This window comes from Oncorhynchus masou, chromosome 32 (genome assembly GCF_036934945.1).
Source record: "Oncorhynchus masou masou isolate Uvic2021 chromosome 32, UVic_Omas_1.1, whole genome shotgun sequence".
Classification (NCBI taxonomy): domain Eukaryota; kingdom Metazoa; phylum Chordata; class Actinopteri; order Salmoniformes; family Salmonidae; genus Oncorhynchus; species Oncorhynchus masou.
Window position 1 is genome coordinate 43838918 of NC_088243.1, and position 13370 is coordinate 43852287.

The window sequence follows — 13370 nt, forward strand, 5'->3', positions numbered from 1 at the left end:
ACTTTCAACGTCGTACCGTCATAGGATGCCACCTTTCCAGCAAGTCAGTTCGTCAAAGATCTGCGCTGCTAGACCTGCCCCAGTCAACTGTAAGTGCTGTTATTGTGAAGTGGAAACATCTAGGATCAACAACAGCTCAGCTACACAAGCTCACAGAATGGGACCACCGTTCTGTGTCCTCGGTTGCAACACTCACTACAGAGTTCCAAACTGCCCATGGTAGAAACGTCAGCACAAGAACTGTTCGTCGGGAGCTTCATGAAATTGGTTTCCATGGTCCAGCAGCCACACCCAAGTCTAAGATCACCATGTGTTGGCTGGAGTGTTGTAAAGCTTGCCGCCATTGGAACGCCAACTATATGTCCATACAGATGGTTTGTCAAGATCAGTGGCGAAGAACTTAAACGGGCCTGCACAGAGCCCTGACCTCAACTCCATAGAACACATTTGCGATGAATTGCCCAACATCTTGTGGCTGTGGAAGCAAGTCCCTGCAGCAATGTTCCAACATCTAGTGGAAAGCCTTCCCAGAAGAGTGGAGGATGTTCATAGCAGCAAAGGGGGGACCAACTCCATATTAATGCCCTTGATTTTGGAATGACACGTTCAACGAGCAGGTGTCCACAAAATGTTGGTCATGTAGTGTACCTCTGTCTCAAAAAGCTGTCACAGCTTTGGAAAATCTTATGTAATATGACATCATTAAAAAAGGGAAAAACATTCACAGAACGTGTTACAAAATAGTTAAATTTTATACTCCTTTGGCAATGCAGTAGTATATTCTACAGATCTTTTGTAAAAGGGGTGGTACCAATGCACATTCTGAGAGTTTAAAGAGTTTCTTTTGTAATTATTGTCATGCACATGACACTTGCTTTGGAAGTCACTAGGAAATCTGCAACTTTTGATTTTATTATAAAGATATGCTCTGTGAGCAAAAAAGTGAATTTCCCAAAATCTAATTTTATCAAGCACTAGCATACACTACACTGTGCTGAATCAACGAACTAATGCTGGCTCTTTCATGACTTCATTAACTATATCAGAGCTCATCCTTGAATTTCTGTGTTGCATGCGAGTAGTCATTAGCTACATTTTGAGCAAACTTATCAACAGCTGTTAACATGACACCTAATTTAGTTATGAAATGGCTGGGTAATTAATGGTTAATAGGCAATATCTCATTAGGCTAACACTGATGACAGAGTCAAATATACTTTGGGGATCATGTTATATTTCATCTGCAGGAATTATGACTTGTACAAATTAACCCTGGTAATTATTGCTATGTGATATTCCTTTGACAAAAGCCCTGTTTGCATGTCTCACCAGAAAGTGGCAGGCTTTACAGAAGCTGAATAGCTTTGTTCAAACAATATTGTCTTAACATTTCAAACAAAGCAGATTAGAGTATGTACAGTAGCTACAGGTATGTTCTGTTAAACAGCAACGGTTCTTAAGAATTGGGGCTCTCAGTAGCCACCGCGTTTCCTGTCCAAAGGAGGCATGTAGTAGGTCTTGAAAGCAGAGCGGTAGGACTCATCCCTTGGCTGTTGGAAAAAAAGACTAAGGTTATTAACAGAAATATGAACAACACATGGGTGAGTCCTGATACTGTATGCATCAAGGGTCTCAGAGTAGGAGTGTTGAGCTAGGATAAGTGTTGCCTTTTAGATCATAATGCATAAAATTACAAGGACAGGGGGGGACCTGATCCTAGATCAGCACTTCTTCTGAGACACTTGACACTTACAGCCTCAGATGTTCTGACATTAGGGTGGTCTTCCATTAGCTCCGCATTAGCTCACTGGTCACCATAGCAACACCCACCCATAGCACATGCTCCAGCAGGTATATTTCACTGGTCATCCCCAAAGCCAACACCTCGTTTGGCTGCCTTTCCTTCCAGTTCTCTGCTGCCAATGACTGGAACGAATTGCAAAAATCACTGAAGTTGGAGACGTATCTCCCTCACTAACTTTAAGCGTCAGCTATCAGAGCAGCTTACCAATCGCTGCAGCTGTACACAGCCCATCTGTAAATAGCCCATCCAACTATCTACCTACCTCATCCCCATTTTTGTTTTTCTGCTCTTTTGCACACCAGTATTTCTACTTGCACATATCACTCCAGTGTAAATTGTAATTACTTCGCCACTATTGGCCTATTTATTGCCTTACCTCCTTACTTCATTTGCAAACACTGTATACAGATTTTCTATAGTGTTATTGACTATGTTTGTTTATCCCATGTGTAACTCTGTGTTGTTTTTGTTGCACTGCTTTGCTTTATATTGGCCAGGTCACAGTTGTAAATGAGAACTTGTTCTCAACTGGCCTACCTGGTTAAATAAAGACAAAATAAAAAATAAATAATCCGTGGTCACCAACCTTTTGAGTACACTTTGTGTCAAAGTGCAAGCTGAGATCTACTGTTCAGATTTATTTTTTTAACTAAAAAAACATAAGCCTATGCAACATTAACTTATTAAAAACAGTACTGTAGCAATGAGGTTTGTGCAGTAGGCTATAGGCCCAAAACATGATCACCTCATATTGGCTTTGCTTGACTTGCCAATGAATGCATTGTTCTTCTCAGACTATTGAAAAAACCCATTTAATTTGATGTAGTTTATATGATCACACCGGTAATCGATCCGTTGTTGTATTACTTGTGAGGCACAGCTGAGTGAGCATACATTTAAGTACTTAGCTTCTTTAAATTTTACTGGGCTGAAGGAGCCTGCATCTGATGGTCAGTCTCAGCAGAGGGAGAGGGCAGCAGACTGAGGGCCCGCCTCTCAACGTCCCTCTGCTCTCCCTTTCCTCCGCTGACACTGACTAAAAAGGGACACTGTCTTCCAGCTGATGGCGAAACTCAAATCGCACTGCATTATTTCTACCTCATGCACAAATTCGTGTTGTTACTCCTATGACCAGAGAAAGTGAAATATTCCTCAATATAAAAAAGACCCAAGCTTATCGATACACTTTCCTACTCATTCATTGCCACTGCAATGCTGGTTGTAGCATGAGTGGAAGTAGGGAGAACGCACATGTTATGGCTTTATAGAAAGTAAAACCAAAGTGTTGGAGAAGAAAGTAAAAGTGCAATATGTGCCATGTAAGAAAGCTAACGTTTAAGTTCCTTGCTCAGAACATGAGAACATATGAACGCTGGTGGTTCCTTTTAACATGAGTCTTCAATATTCCCAGGTAAGAAGTTTTAGGTTGTAGTTAATATAGGAATTATAGGACTATTTCTCTCTATACCATTTGTATTCCATATACCTTTGACTATTGGATGTTCTTATAGGCACTTTAGTATTGGCAGTGTAACAGTATAGCTTCCGTCCCTCTCCTCGCTCCTACCTGGGCTCGAACCAGGAACACAACAACAGCCACCCTCGATGCAGCGTTACCCATGCAGAGCAAGGGGAACAACTACTCCAAGTCTCAGAGCGAGTGACGTTTGATACGCTATTAGCGCGCACCCCGCTAACTAACTAGGCATTTCACATTGGTTACACCAGCCTAATCTCGGGAGTTGATAGGCTTGAAGTCATAAAAAGCGCAATGCTTGAAGCACAGCAAAGAGCTGCTGTCAAAAAGCACAAAGGTTTATTCTTTCAGTGAAATACGGAACCGTTCTGTATTTTATCTAATGGATGGCATCCCTCAGTCTAAATATTGCTGTTACATTGTACAACTTTTAATGTTATGTCATAATTATGTACAATTCTGGCGAATGAATTACGGCCTTTGTTAGGAATAAATGGACATCACACAGTTCGCAATGAGCCAGGTGGCCCAAACAGCTGCATATACCCTAACTTCTTGCATGGAATGCAAGAGAAGTGACAATTTCCCTAGTTATAAGAAATTCATGTTAGCAGGCAATATTAACTAAATATGCAGGTTTAAAAATATATACTTGTGTGTTGATTTTAAAGAAAGCCATTGATGTTTATGATTAGGTACATTGGTGCAAATGCGCTTGTTAAATCATCACACGTTTGTCAAAGTAGGCTGTGATTCAATGAGAAATTAACAGGCACCGTATCGATTATATGCAACACAGGACACACTAGATAACTACACATGGTTGATGATATTACTAGTTTAACTAGTGATTATGTTAAGATTGATTGTTTTTTATAAGATAAGTTTAATGCTAGCTTGCAACTTACCTTTGCTTCTTGCTGCCCTCACGTAACAGGTAGTCAGCCTGCCACGCAGGCTCCTTGTGGAGTGCAATGTAGGGCAGGTGGTTAGAGTATTGGACTAGTAAACGGAAGGTTGCAAAAACAAATCCCCGAGCTGACAGGGTAAAAGTCTGTCGTTCTGCCCCTGAACAAGGCAGTTAACCCACCGTTCCTCAGCCTTCATTGAAAATAAAAATGTGTTCTTAACTGACTTGCCTAGTTAAATAAAGGTGTAAAAAATAAAATACAAATATTTGGCAAATCGGTGTCCAAAAATACTGATTACGATTGTTATGAAAACTTGAAATTGACCCTAATTAATCGGCCATTACGATTAATTGGTCGACCTCTAGTTGACAGTGCGGAGTAAAAACAAACATGAACTCACTCATAAAAACCGCAACTCTGTTGAAGTCTCTCTCTAGTCATGGTTTTAAAAGTTTAGAAATCTCACAGTATCAATTTTGCTGTAGCTTTCATTTTTTTGTAATCCAGCAGACAATCTTATCCAGAGCGACTTACAGTAGTGACTGCATACATTTGAATACTTTTTCCCAGCATTGCAAGCGTCATGCTCTACCAACTGAGCCACACAGGACTTTCTTTTAGGCCTTCTACATTACTGCAAACATGGTAATCTGAGCCATCTGATTGGCCAGCGTTAGGCATATAGTGCTCCCCTCGGGAGGGCAGGATTTGTACCCTCTGACAAATAAAATGGGAACACGTTATCCACCAGGCGCACAGGACAGCTGAATCGGGTGCACATACCACCAAAAACTAATTAAAAAAATAGGAACGTAAGGTTTATCGACTTAGAAGGCCTTGGAGATCGACCAGTCAATAGCGAACGACCGTTTGGAGACCACTGCTTTATAAGATGTGCAATAAAGTAATGTCCATACAGGACTTTTGTCGTAGAGAGTAGCCTTAGGGATGTCTTAAAATAGGGAGTAGCCGTAGGGATGTTGTAAAATGTACATCGTAATGGAGTGTGTTTACCTTAGCCAACCGCAAGTGGCACTTTTTTGACGTGATGACTGGAAGGGGGGACCCACGGTGAGTGATGGTAAGAGCTGGCACTGTGGTAACAGGGTAGGTGATCTGGGGTGCAGGCACTACCACAGTGAGCTTTGGTAATTCCACTGGATAATGTTGGATATTGCGTCTGATCCGAGGCTCGGCAACATGCTTTATGTTGTGCTGCAAAACAAAATAATATTAGGCCATCTTGAGAGACTAACCACATCATAGCAGGGCAAAGTGCATCGCAATGGTACTTTTGGTACTATTTCCAGTATGTAGCCTACTATTACATGTCATCCTAATCTTTGTAATGGGGTTTTCATTACTCATAAAATCTGATGTAGGGTCAACCTTTTGGACCTATTTTTAAACGATGTGGCCATCTCTTACATGCCTCCTGCCCTGTCTGGCCATGCGCCACATGTGATCCACAGAGTTGGGGGTCCCACTGCTCTGTCCTCCCTCTACAGTCCCAATGGCCCTGTGCAGACTATCAGCTCTCCTCTCTGACAGCCTGAGACAAGGACCAAAGAGGACAGGAGGGAAGATACATTATTTCATTTGGTAAATGCTATCTTACACACTACAATTTTAAGGCACAGTACAGTATGTCTGGATTTTCTATCCAGTAGTGTGTGCTTACCGTAGCTCTCTAAAATAGGCGTGCTGTAGCGCCGCTCGTGAGCCAATGCGCTCTTCTGGGTCGTAGGCCAGCATCTGGTAGAGCAATGACAGACTGGGCGCAGAACAGTTTGGGATGAGCCGGGAGATCCCACTGCCCTTCCGTGGAGGGAAGTCAAAACTAATCGCCCTAGACCTGTCAACAATAATGTACAACAATGTCACTAAGGACAATTGTTTCCATTGAACATACTGTGAAGGTATTGGTCTCCATTACATGAGAAACGTATATAATGCAGCCAAAGTAAGAAACGTACTGTCTGAATTTTTGAAGAAGACTGCTGTCAGGTGTACCCAAAACATCATGGATCTTGGTCACCTGATCCAACTCGTTGGTACCCGGAAACAGAGGGCTGAGACTTAAATATAAAAACATGATAATCTGTGATGTCATCAAGGCTACTTACACAACAGTATGTGTTCATGAATGTCTGACTTTGACCATAGAGGAATACATATCACTAAGGCTATAACCTAATTATAATAGTACATCCTATTTCGTCGGCTTTTTGGGTATGCAAGGATGGAAAGTACATAAGCAGTATGTAGTTTGAGAATTTGGTCACAGCCAATGACAAGAGAAGGTACCTGATGATCTCGTAGAAAACACATCCTACACTCCACATGTCCATCTTGTGTGAGTAATAGCCATCTGTGAGGAGGCACTCTGGGGCTCTGTACCAGCGGGTGGAGATGTACTCTGTGTAGGGGGGCTTGGAGTGCAAACTCCTGCACGAGCCAAAGTCTCCTAGTTTGAGCACATCATGCTATGGAAGCAACCAACCAAATCATGGGCAACATATGGTAAATAATGTAACAGTAACAGTTCTTATTTACAAATTAGCAGGCAAGGTTTTCAGCATCATTTTTACTTACTTTGATTAGAATGTTCTCTGGCTTAACATCACGGTGGAAGATCCCATTGCTGTACGAAGGTAACAGAAGAGTAAAACGGTTTACTTTTAGGGGAAGCAAAACAATTACCCTTAACCCCCCTGTAAGAAATGTAAACTAAAAAAAAGAATTATTTCATGGACAAGCTCCTATGCATATTTCACTCTTACCTATGCATGTGATCGAGTGACTTGCAAAGTTGATACATGTAGTGTCTGATTTTACTTTCTGGCAAAGGTTGTTGCCTCCCTGCAAGTGAGACAAGTTCGCAATACACAAGATAACAGAATTGGAAATAGTCTTTGATGTACTGTAGTTACAGTTATGGTAAAGGTTTCATGTCATTCACAGTAGCAGTTCCCTGTGTGTCTGACCTCGTATGTACTCATAGATGTTCATTTCCATCAGCTCACATACCAAGGACAGGGTCCCTGATTCTTTGTCACTGTAACACATTGAATGAATCAGACAAAATTATCATGTTATGATTCAGTTCAGGCTTCACACATACAATGAAAACGACTGTGACAAACATTGTACTCACAATATCAATTCATGCAGCTGAATGATGTTGGGGTGAGGGTTCAGTTTCTTCATGGCCTGGACTTCTCGTAGGTTGTTGGCCTGTTCCAGGCTGAGCAAAAAAAAAAAAAACACGTTTATTATGTGTAACTTTATCTTTCTATTGTAGAGAACATGTCTCATGACTCATTTTCAAAGATGTAGGCTTAAATTTTTGCCACAAAACTTCAAGCCACGTTGTCCCTCGCTGACCTCACTTGGTCAGGGTATGTTGAAACCAATATACACATCAATGGTTGACACCCAGTAGGATAGGTAGGGGTGTCATGCTGCAGCTGCTGGCTTTCGAGGCAAGGGTCCACGTACAAAGAGGATGCCATGCACCTGAAGGCAAGCAGCAGGCAGAAAGAACCATTCTATACTTATGGGCAACACTCATGATAATTACCTGCTGAGTGACTGCTTCATCGTTTTACAAGCATAATATTTCCCATCTTTCAGGCTTTGAGCCTTCACCACTTCTGAAAATGTCCCTTCTCCAATTTTCTTGATTATCTTGTAATCTGCATAAGAACAAAGGAGTTGAGAAAAAACATGCAGCTCCAGTAGCTGTATCTAGCAAACGCTAGCGTACTGTACTAGTTTGCTAACGTTAGTAGCTAGCTAGCTCGTAAGTACAGGCAAACAATTCGATCAACTTACTGTCCATTCTTCAAAGTATACACTGCATATAAGTAAATTATCCATAACGTTACTATATAGTCCTACATTTAAATAACACATTGCGATATTTTCATGCCACATTGTTGTCAAAGATTTGTATAACTAATCTCATTGTTCTATTTGTGGTGTTGTGGCATGTATTTCAGCTAACTAACTCCAAGATTGAAAGGCTTGTGGGAAAATACGCCTTTCTGGTCTCTAACCTAGGCTAATGAAGACATTTCTAATCTCTACTACGAGCTGGCCATGTTGGCTGGGCCGTCACCTTGGTAACCAGGCACGCCTCACCCTCAACTCTGACCTAAAAGGTGGATGATTTGAAACAAGAAACTTGTCTCGTACAGTGGCTGGCTATCTATATCTGACATTGGACTCACACTCAATGATGTATGCACACTTTTACTGTTATGGACGTCCAAACGCCTGTATTCTGCAAATAGTATAACACTTGTGTTTTTACTCTATTACAAAAGGTCTGCACCCATCAGTCGCTCAAGCAGAGCTTGAGCCAAATGCAACATAGCTTACCCCAAAAAATGCACAAATGAACCAAACATATATTTCCCATAACGTGGAGCATGTTCATGTTGTTTGTTTGAATGCCATTTTGCGAAGTCTTGATCTCACCTTTTTTCCAAAGAAGCTTGCTTAAAATGAGCTCAGATCTATTTCGATTGTACGACGTTGTATTGTTATATATGTCCATGAAGCTTTTCCAGTCGATACTATGCGTTTTGTTTGCTTTGCGAATGCATGCTCTATTTTTCACACCAACAAGCCAATTTGTGTAATACATAATTATACGATAGCTGACGTAGAGAACGCATTTAGTACAACAATGCCCAAAATCTACCGTTAATTTGTATCTTGAAACACTCCCAAGTAGCAGCGGGTGACCATCACCTGGCAGCATCAACCAACAAAATTCATCATTGCGTAATGTAAATCATTTTCGTCCAATGTCCGCGCATGCACGTGCACAAGTGTGTGTTTGTGTGCGGGAGTCCACGATTGCGTGGTATTTTTGATTCAAACAGGATTCCGTACAAATCTAGACCGCGCATGCGTGCTGTAAAAGCTAGCGTGTTTCGTTGCTGTGTGCTGCTCTCCTTGTCTGCAGTGTAAATGTTTCGGACAACGAATACAAACTACTAATTTTCACAATGAAAACAAGATTCAATACCGTGGATATCAGGGCGGTCATTGCTGAGATAAATGCTAAGTAAGTTAGTCTGGTTCATGCATCATGAAACGTGCTAATGTTGGCTAGCTAGTTAACGTTAGCTAGTTGCTGTAGCAAATGTCGAAGTTAAAAGAGAGTTTTGGCTTGTTCGACATTGCAGGCGACTGACTGATCTTCCAATCACATTGGGTCATAAATAACGACTCATTATTATTTGTAGCAAGATCAGTCACAATTTACCCACGAAACCTCACGGTTTTGACACTCGAACACGGCCATTGTATAACTAGCTAACTAAATAGCTACTGTCAAAAATGGGTTTTTGACAGTACAGATATCTAGCTAAATGGATAGCTAGATAACAAAATATGATTGGGACTTGTGAATAACGTCAGCATGACACTAACTTAACTTATGTTATCACAGTTACCTTGGTATGCGCGTAAACAACGTGTATGACATCGACACCAAGACCTATCTCATCCGTTTGCAAAAGTAAGTAATATCTGTTGCCTGTCAGTGGTACCAAGCTACAGCAACCATCCATGTTGTTTCCATTATGTTTGTTTCCAGAACTTGTCATGTACACATAGTCCTAGGGATGACTGGTGTTCAAGGTTAGAATGGAAAACGTTTTTGTTTGTTTTCAGGCCTGACACCAAATCTATTCTACTGGTTGAATCTGGACTCCGCATTCATTCTACAGACTTTGAATGGCCCAAAAATATGATGCCCTCTGGCTTTGCCATGAAAGTGAGGATACGTTGTTTTTTCAGTTGTCCATTCACTTGTCAAGCAATGATGGATGTCTTGGTAACTGACTGTATGATGACTCTTCCCCACAGTGTCGAAAGCATCTCAAGTCAAGACGACTAACACAGGTGAAGCAGCTTGGGGTTGACAGGATTGTTGACATCCAGTTTGGCTCAGATGAGGCTGCTTACCATCTGATAGTGGAACTCTATGACAGGGTGAGAAATTACCATTCCCTTTTTCCTCAGAGTCTGACATTTTCATTGTACTCCTCAACTGTAGAATACAGTACTCGTTTCATATTTAGCAATGATATTAGATAATCCATGCTGTTCTCTTTATGATCGTCATGTTGAATGCAGTGTAATGTGCACCCCCTGTGTATGTGAAGGGTAACATTATCCTGGCGGACCACGAGTACACCATTCTGAACCTGCTGCGCTTCCGCACAGCAGAGGGAGAGGAAGATGTGAAGATAGCGGTGAGGGAGAGGTACCCTGTGGAGAATGCCAGGCCCCCAGAGCCCCTCATCAGCCTGGAGAGGTAAGACATCCCCTGGAGACAGTGTCGTGGAAATTTCCTCTATTTACCAAATCATGGGAGGAAACCACACACACAAGTCAGAGTTAGTTATCAAAGTCCATCTTTAATTATATGAGCTCTATAGCATTTTCTGTGACTCAACAGTTCAGTATCTCTACTCAAAAGTTGAGAGCCCCCCCACAATGGAAAATGGGATCCTTTATAGCGAAGATCCACCCCCTCCTAGACGACATGACAAAACACAGGTCTTAGGAACTTACACAAAGAAAAGACTTTACTCCAGAGAGGAGTATCCCCTAGCCAGACAGAGTTGGCTATAAATTATCATTCAGTTTTGTCTCCTTTCTCAAACTCAGAACCAAAAACCAATCCTCCATATCAACATACATATATCAAATTGTCATTAGATACAACCAATTCTAAATACAACCAATCCTGGACAAGATCACAGAGGCACACAGACATTGTGGAGCAAAAGATATGTTTACAAATGATGACACTTTGACCTCTCCCCTCTCTGCGGCCCATGCAACTTTGTCTTGACATAGAACAGATAACTGCAACCTCGCCACAGTATTATTCAAAAACACCATTCTAATGAGGAGTAACTTACAAACATATGATGAATATAAAACATCTTACATATGTTACGAACAAATTCTGATTATTCCCTAACAGCAGATAGTGGGGTAGGATGAATGAATCATGGGTGAAGAGTGGGTTAGGATGAATCATGGGGCCAATGCAGGCAAAAGATTGGGAAAATGTAAATATTTGCAGATTAATTCGGTGAAATGTTGAGGGATTTGTCACAAGATGTTTAGTGATCTGAGCATTGCATTCAATTATATATATATATATATATATACAGTACCAGTCAAAAGATTGGACACACCTACCCTTTCAAGGGATTTTTATTTTTACTGTTTTATACATTGAAGTATAATAGTGAAGACATCAAAACTATGAAATAACACATGGAATCATGTAGTAACCAAAAGTGTTAAACAAATCCTAATATATTTGAGGTTCTTCAAAGTATCCACCCTTTGCCTTGATGACAGTTTTGTACACTCTTGGCATTCTCTCAACCAGCTTCATGAGGTACCGTGGGGCAAAAACGTATTTAGTCAGCCACCAATTGTGCAAGTTCTCCCACTTAAAAGATGAGGCTTGTAATTTTCGTCATATGACAGAATAAATGAGAGAGAAAAAAATCCAGATTATCACATTGTAGGATTTTTAATGAATTTATTTGCAAATTATGGCGGAAAATAAGTATTTGGTCACCTACAAACAAGCAAGATTTCTGGCTCTCACAGACCTGTAACTTCTTCTTTAAGAGGCTCCTCTGTCCTCCACTCATTACCTGTATTAATGGCACCTGTTTGAACTTATTATCAGTATAAAAGACACCTGTCCACAACCTCAAACAGTCACACTCCAAACTCCACTATGGCCAAGACCAAAGAGCTGTCAAAGGACACCAGAAATAAAATTGTAGACCTGCACCAGGTTGGGAAGACTGAATCTGCAATTGGTAAGCAGCTTGGTTTGAAGAAATCAACTGTGGGAGCAATTATTAGGAAATGGAAGACATGCAAAACCACTGATAATCTCCCTCGATCTGGGGCTCCACGCAAGATCTCACCCCGTGGGGTCAAAATGATCACAAGAACGGTGAGCAAAAATCCCAGTACCACGCGGGGTGACCTAGTGAATGACCTGCAGAGAGCTGGGACCAAAGTAACAAAGCCTACCATCAGTAACACACTACACCGCCAGGGACTCAAATCCTGCAGTGCCAGACGTATCCCCCTGCTTAAGCCAGTACATGTCCAGGCCCGTCTGAAGTTTGCTAGAGAGCATTTGGATGATCCAGAAGAATATTGGGAGAATATCATATGGTCAGATGAAACGTGGCTGGGTCTTTCAGCATGACAATGATCCCAAACACACTGCCCGGGCAACAAAGGAGTGGCTTCGTAAGAAGCATTTCAAGGTCCTGGAGTGGCCTAGCCAGTCTCCAGATCTCAACCCCATAGAAAATCTTTGGAGGGAGTTGAAAGTCTGTGTTGCCCAGCAACAGCCCCAAAACATCACTGCTCTAGAGGAGATCTGCATGGAGGAATGGGCCAAAATACCAGCAACAGTGTGTGAAAGCCTTGTGAAGACTTACAGAAAACGTTTGACCTCTGTCATTGCCAACAAAGGGTATATAACAAAGTATTGAGAAACTTTTGTTATTGACCAAATACTTATTTTCCACCATAATTTGAAAATAAATTCATACAAAATCCTACAATGTGATTTTCTGGATTTTTTATCTTCTCATTTTGTCTGTCATAGCTGAAGTGTAGCTATGATGAAAATTGCAGGCCTCCTCTTTTTATGTGGGAGAACTTGCACAATTGTTGGCTGACTAAATACCTTTTTGCCCCACTGTAGTTAACTGGAATGCATTTCAATTAACAGGTGTGCCTTAAGGTAATTTGTGGAATTTCTTTCGTTAATGCGTTTGAGCCAATCTGTTGTTCTGACAAGGGAGGGGTGGTGTACAGAAGATAGCCCTATTTGGTAAAAGACCAAGTCCATATTATGGCAAGAACATCTCAAATAAACAAAGATAAATGACAGTCCATCATTACTTTAAAACATGGTCAGTCAATCCAGAAAATTTCAAGAACTTTGAAAGTGCACTCCTAAAAACCATCAGTTGCTATGATGAAACTGGCTCTCACGAGGACCGCCACAGAAAAGGAGACCCAGAGTTACCTCTGCTGCAGAGGATAAATTCATTTATTTACTGCACCTCAGATTGCAGCCCAAATATATTTTTAT

At 41.2% G+C, this 13370-nt stretch overlaps 2 protein-coding genes across 3 annotated transcripts in view; one reads left to right on the top strand and one right to left on the bottom strand.

Annotated features, from left to right (window-relative positions):
* Positions 1-731: 731 nt before the first annotated feature.
* On the bottom strand, positions 732-9046 carry LOC135526110 (MAPK/MAK/MRK overlapping kinase-like). Of its 2 annotated transcripts, none has more exons than XM_064954223.1 (12): positions 8678-9046; positions 7776-7890; positions 7350-7439; positions 7180-7250; positions 6976-7054; positions 6788-6836; positions 6500-6678; positions 6169-6270; positions 5874-6047; positions 5621-5744; positions 5207-5407; positions 732-1550 (listed from the first exon to the last, which is right to left on the bottom strand). In XM_064954223.1, exons 1-12 carry the CDS (start codon positions 8961-8963, stop codon positions 1473-1475), a joined length of 1548 nt encoding a protein of 515 aa, XP_064810295.1. In that variant the 5' UTR covers positions 8964-9046; the 3' UTR covers positions 732-1472. The 2 variants fall into 2 exon arrangements, with proteins under 2 accessions (XP_064810295.1, XP_064810296.1); XM_064954224.1 differs by lacking the exon at positions 8678-9046 and adding an exon at positions 8030-8319.
* A 60-nt stretch (positions 9047-9106) lies between these two features.
* Positions 9107-13370, top strand: part of LOC135526111 (ribosome quality control complex subunit NEMF-like) — a 34848-nt gene continuing 30584 nt past the window's right edge. Inside the window, exons 1-5 of the mRNA XM_064954225.1 lie at positions 9107-9272; positions 9660-9728; positions 9884-9986; positions 10079-10204; positions 10378-10529. Coding sequence (XP_064810297.1) covers positions 9214-9272; positions 9660-9728; positions 9884-9986; positions 10079-10204; positions 10378-10529 — 509 coding nt within the window. The 5' untranslated portion in view covers positions 9107-9213. The remainder of the gene's footprint in view (positions 9273-9659; positions 9729-9883; positions 9987-10078; positions 10205-10377; positions 10530-13370) is intronic.

Excerpts from the sequence above, each read along its gene's own strand:
- LOC135526110 (XM_064954223.1), bottom strand. The coding sequence starts at position 8,963 with ATGCTGCCAGGTGATGGTCACCCGCTGCTACTTGGGAGTGTTTCAAGA. Across the intron at positions 7,440-7,775 it reads ATGAAGCAGTCACTCAGCAG|CCTGGAACAGGCCAACAACC; the intron begins GTAATTATCATG and ends TTTTTTGCTCAG. Across the intron at positions 6,271-6,499 it reads GTTTTCTACGAGATCATCAG|TCTCAGCCCTCTGTTTCCGG; the intron begins GTACCTTCTCTT and ends TTTATATTTAAG.